General features: G+C 53.9%; 1 protein-coding gene across 1 annotated transcript in view; it reads right to left on the bottom strand.

Moving 5' to 3' along the window:
- HRH2 (histamine receptor H2) overlaps window positions 1–4609 on the bottom strand; it is a 7112-nt gene extending 2503 nt beyond the window's left edge. Inside the window, exon 1 of the mRNA XM_009643894.2 lies at window positions 3331–4609. Coding sequence (XP_009642189.2) covers window positions 3331–4433 — 1103 coding nt within the window. The 5' untranslated portion in view covers window positions 4434–4609. The remainder of the gene's footprint in view (window positions 1–3330) is intronic.
- Window positions 4610–4619: the final 10 nt, after the last annotated feature.

A 4619-nucleotide genomic window follows, 5' to 3' on the forward strand; every position in this document is an offset into this window, starting at 1 on the left:
CCCCCCCCGCCCCGGGCAGGCATGTCATGAATGGGGCATCGATCCTTTCCTATGGGAATTGGCTTCTATATGGTGGCCACGGTCCTGTCCCAAGCTGCCCTGGGCACAGCTGATGTGTGCAAGAGGGTGATACAGAGCCAGCATTTTCTGTTAATGCTGAATGCTCCTTCTCTCAGGCTTTGTGTCTCTGGACCTCAGTGCTCCCATGCTTGGTGCTCGGCACGCTCCTCTTCAGAGTCCTGTCCCACTGCAGCAAAGCAGATTCCTGAGGTCCATCGGGTGTTATGTGTACAAGTAGTGCTTTCTTTTACTGGTTTTGTGTGAATTGCCTTGCCTCTTTGGTGCCTGGTGGGGAGACAGAAGCAGCTGTCTTCCCTTGCATCCCTTCTTGGCCCTGCACTCTCCGTCCTACCTGGTCCTCACCCATGGAAGTGCCTCCAGCCCTTTAACAGCTGCAGTCCTCCCATGGCCTTTTGATTTCCAAAGCAGTGATGACTCTGACTCCCCGTCTCTGCTCCTGACGCCCCCTGAGACCGGATGCAGTTTTCCGGTATTCCCGCTACTGTTTCCTGGTCTTTTCTCCGTGCCTTCTAACGGGAAAGAGCACTGTTACTAAGGGTGATGGTTCAAAGTGCTGCCAGTTGCACTTTCCTCTGAGTGACCCTGGGGAGCTGCTCTGAGCTGAGCTTTTCTGAGCTCTGGTCCTTCTTATTTGGAGGGTTATGAGTTTGTGGACTGATTCGTGTTGGTCCTTTTCTGTTAATGTGGCCTGGGCAGATGACTGGGAAGACTCTGCAGAGGGGAAGGGAGGCACGAAACCAGCTTGGTTCGTGCTTGGGGTGAAACCGGCTGCCAGGCTTTTGGTGCACATGTAAATTTGGTGTCTGCCTGTCTTGTGTGGTATTAGTTGATCCAGATCATCTGCCAACAGCAGATGTTTATATATCTGACTATGGAAAAAGGGGTTGGAAGGGGCCCCACATGATCCTCGGTGCATGATTTCCGTGCAAGTGAGCAGGCTAAGAAGTAGAGAAAGTAAAAGCAATGACTGATCATTTGGTGATCAGGCAACTCTTATCTGATTGTGAGCAGAAACCACAGCAGAGATGCTGTGTAGGATGGGAAGGAGATCTTTGGATTTAGAAAGGTCAAGAAACATCTCTGTACTTGAGTCTTCTTCTCTCTCTTCCTCATGGTTCCTGTGTCTCGTGTATCTGCACTGTTGTGGCACCGGCTGCCACTTACCCTCTTCCCTCCAACCTCTTGCCCCCTTGGGACCAAATCCAGCTGGGATATTCATTGGGATTGATTTTAGTGGTGGGGGAACTTCACCCCCCAGAGGTGAGGACAGTCTACAGCTACATGCCATGTCCCTGTGCTGGGGCTTTTGCCAACTCCTGCTGGCACTGGGCACCTGTGCACTGAAAGTTTGGGGATGGAAGTCCCCTGGCTGCCACTGACCCCAGCGTGGGCTTTGGATGCAACTCCTGTAGTAGGATCAGGCCCTTTGGGGAGCCAGGGGAAGGACCTGGTCTACCAGGGAAAGTCAGGCTCTGGTGACTCTGACCTCTGCCCAGGGAACAGAAACCCATTTTTCTTCCCCTTTTCTTTCCCTCCATCTCATTATTCTCCCTTTGTGGTAGGGCAGCACTTTGAGAAGTCATTGACGTTTTTCTTCTCTTCCTCCTCTCGTCTGCATAGGGAAGTCCTGCTGGCTCTTCCCCTTGGCCAGCTCTCCCTGGCTGGCTGCAGAGCCCCAGGGCACGAGCTCCCAGTTAGCCCAGGAGCTGCGCTTTTTGTGTGAGTAAACAGCACAGCTCTTCCTTTGTACAGTTTGCAGAAGCTTGTCTACCTCACCGGGTCCATGCTCTCCATATGTTTCTATATACACCTGCAACTATGTTACCAAATGCTATACCTTTGCACTCTTTATTAGTTTGTGGAAGCTGAAAAGGCAGCCCCAGGAGCTGTGGTCTTGTATTTGCACTCATCCATTCCTCTGTGTCTTCTGGGACAGACTCCCCTGCCCCAAGCTGCCCCTCTGCCTTAGGTAAAGTCACATCTGAGCCCCGGGGGAGGCATGATGCTGGCTGAGCTTTCTGGATGGCCCTGCCTTTTGGTTCACCTCCCTAGGTTCTCCTTTCGGTGTCTTGACACTGTGTTCCTGGGACATGATCAAGGGCATATGCTGCAGGAGAGCACAAGCGTGGCTTCTTTGCTGGCACGCTGGGAACAGGGAGTCAAAGGACTCCTTATCTATGGATGGAAAGTTTCTGGGCTGCTTATCAGGCGCTGCCTAGAAGTTAGATTTAAGTTTTGGGAGCAGCAGTTTGCACCATGGCAGACAGCACGCTTCTCTGTTCTCCTTAGGTGGGTGAATGCCTCTGGGCGAGGCCGTGTGCAGGTGGCCCAGCCCTGTGGGGATGTGGGTGCCCAGGGAGGGGACTGGTGCCATGGCTGGGCACAAGGCTCATCCTCCTTGCATCCATCCTGCCCCCTCGCTGCACCCACAGCCCTCCGAGGGTCCTGACTCCCATGACATCCTTGGGGTGACACTGAGGGAATTTTTGGCTCTAACTTTACATGGGTATTTCTATTTCTAAAAACATTTGCCAACCTAATTTTGGCTATTCTTGCTCCTTTCCATAGATGGGAATGGAACTTGCCGTTGGTTGAATTAGCTGCTGATGCAAACTGACAGCCGAAATGCTGAGGGTGCATGGCTCAGCCGGGAAGGGAAATTGCTGAGCCGCTCTGCAGGAAGCTGGGGACCCAGATCTTGGCTCCTGCAGGGTCTCACAGCCTGACTGCGGGTGCATTGACCCTGTGCCCTGGGGCTAACACCCTCTTGCCCGCTCTGTGGTGGATGGTCACCTTTCCCGAGCCCCCCTGCAGCTCTGCTGTGTGCCCAAGCTTTGCCTGCCACTGGAGAGCGGGACATGGCCAGGTTTTGGGAGAAGCTGCAGCTATTAGCTGCACCCAGTTCTGTACAAAAAATTCTGACAGCAAAACTGTCCCCATTACCCAGCAAAACCAGGGACACTTTGTGCTCCCTGTGAAAGGGTGGCGATTGCAGGGGTGGCCAGCCACAGGCTGAAGCTGAAGTAGCTGGACCTGTGCTGCCAGTGTGGAGGGACGCAAGTTGCGTCCCTGCTGGTGGTGATGAATTTCTGAGTGGCTGCAAAGAGCAGGAGTTGTCTGGGCAAGGATCTCCTGCTGGGGCATCGGCTCGTTGCTTAAAAGTTCACAGACAACATGGGGTCCCCACCTTTGCCTTCCTCTCTCAGGACAGACTTACAATTAAATCCCCACAAGAAAGAAGGCTCTTACCTCTTGAGGGCTCCATCGGTCAGCAAGATCCCCTTCCCTTTCCTCATCTCTAGTTTCAGGGGTTTACCCTCCTGCCTGCCCTGGCCTTGCCTGCAGTTCCTGCCCCTGGACTGGGCTTTCTGGACAGGAGGCAGGTGGGAGTTCCTGGGTGCCCCGGTCCTCCAGCAGTGCAGCAAGTGCTGGTATGCCACCCGGAAATCCCTGTTGAATGTCCCATAGAGGATGGGGTTCAGGGCTGAGTTGGCATAGCCCAGCCAAAGGACGATGGACATGGGTGTGCCTTTCACCCTGCTGTCTCCCCACATCCCCCGGTACGTGAACACTGTGAAATAGGGGAACCAGCACACAATGAATGCTCCCAACACCACCGCCAGCGTCACAGTGGCTTTGTGCTCTTTCACCATGGGTGGCATGGGGGCGTTGCTGCTGCAGCACCACGTGTGGTTTATCCTCTTGGCTTGCTCCCTTGCTATCTTGAATATCCGGTAGTAGGTGATGCACATGATGACCAAAGGGATGTAGAAGGTGAGCAAGGCGTCCACTAGCCCATACACAGGGTTCACCTCCAGCGTGCACTCCTTATTGCAGTTGGAGACTGTGTTTTGGACTGCTGTCCCATTGGTGTTCCAGCCCAGGTGAATGGGTAGGAAGGAGACCATCAGTGAAACAGTCCAAATAACAACCAAACCCACAGCCACACGGGAGGGAGTGACCACCTGGTTGTAGCGGAGTGGGGTGGTGACGGCAAAGTAGCGGTCCAGGCTGATCATGAAGAGGTTGAGGATGGAAGCCGTGCACAGCATGACGTCCAGGCTGGTGTAGATGTTGCACAAAGTGCTACCGAAGGGCCACTCCTTGGTGAGTTCATAGAAGGCAGAGAACGGCAGCACCAGGAGGCCTAGCAGCAGGTCAGTGATGGCCAAGGAGACGATGACACAATTTGTCAAGCTGCGGAGCCTGCGGTCAAGGGTGACGGCCAGGCAGACGATGATATTGCCACAGAGAGTGATCACGATGAGGATGGCGAGGCAGGACCCGATCAGGAGCTGCAGGGAGAAGTCCATCCTTTTTTGAGAACTTGTATGGTTGTAACAGGGATCCATAGTGCAGTCTCATGGGTGGAGCAGTCCTGCTCTCACTGGCTCCAGAGCTACTTGGAGTGAGCCTCTGCCAGGTAGCTCTAGAGCCCTTTCTGAAGCAACCTTGGGCCTACAGTGACCTTGGAGAACATTGCAAAGTCATTTCAAGTGTTCAGCCTTGTTTGCTAGGAATGACACAGTCTAGGGAAA

Source organism: Egretta garzetta, unplaced genomic scaffold, assembly GCF_000687185.1.
Source record: "Egretta garzetta isolate BGI_Z169 unplaced genomic scaffold, ASM68718v1 scaffold121, whole genome shotgun sequence".
NCBI lineage: Eukaryota > Metazoa > Chordata > Aves > Pelecaniformes > Ardeidae > Egretta > Egretta garzetta.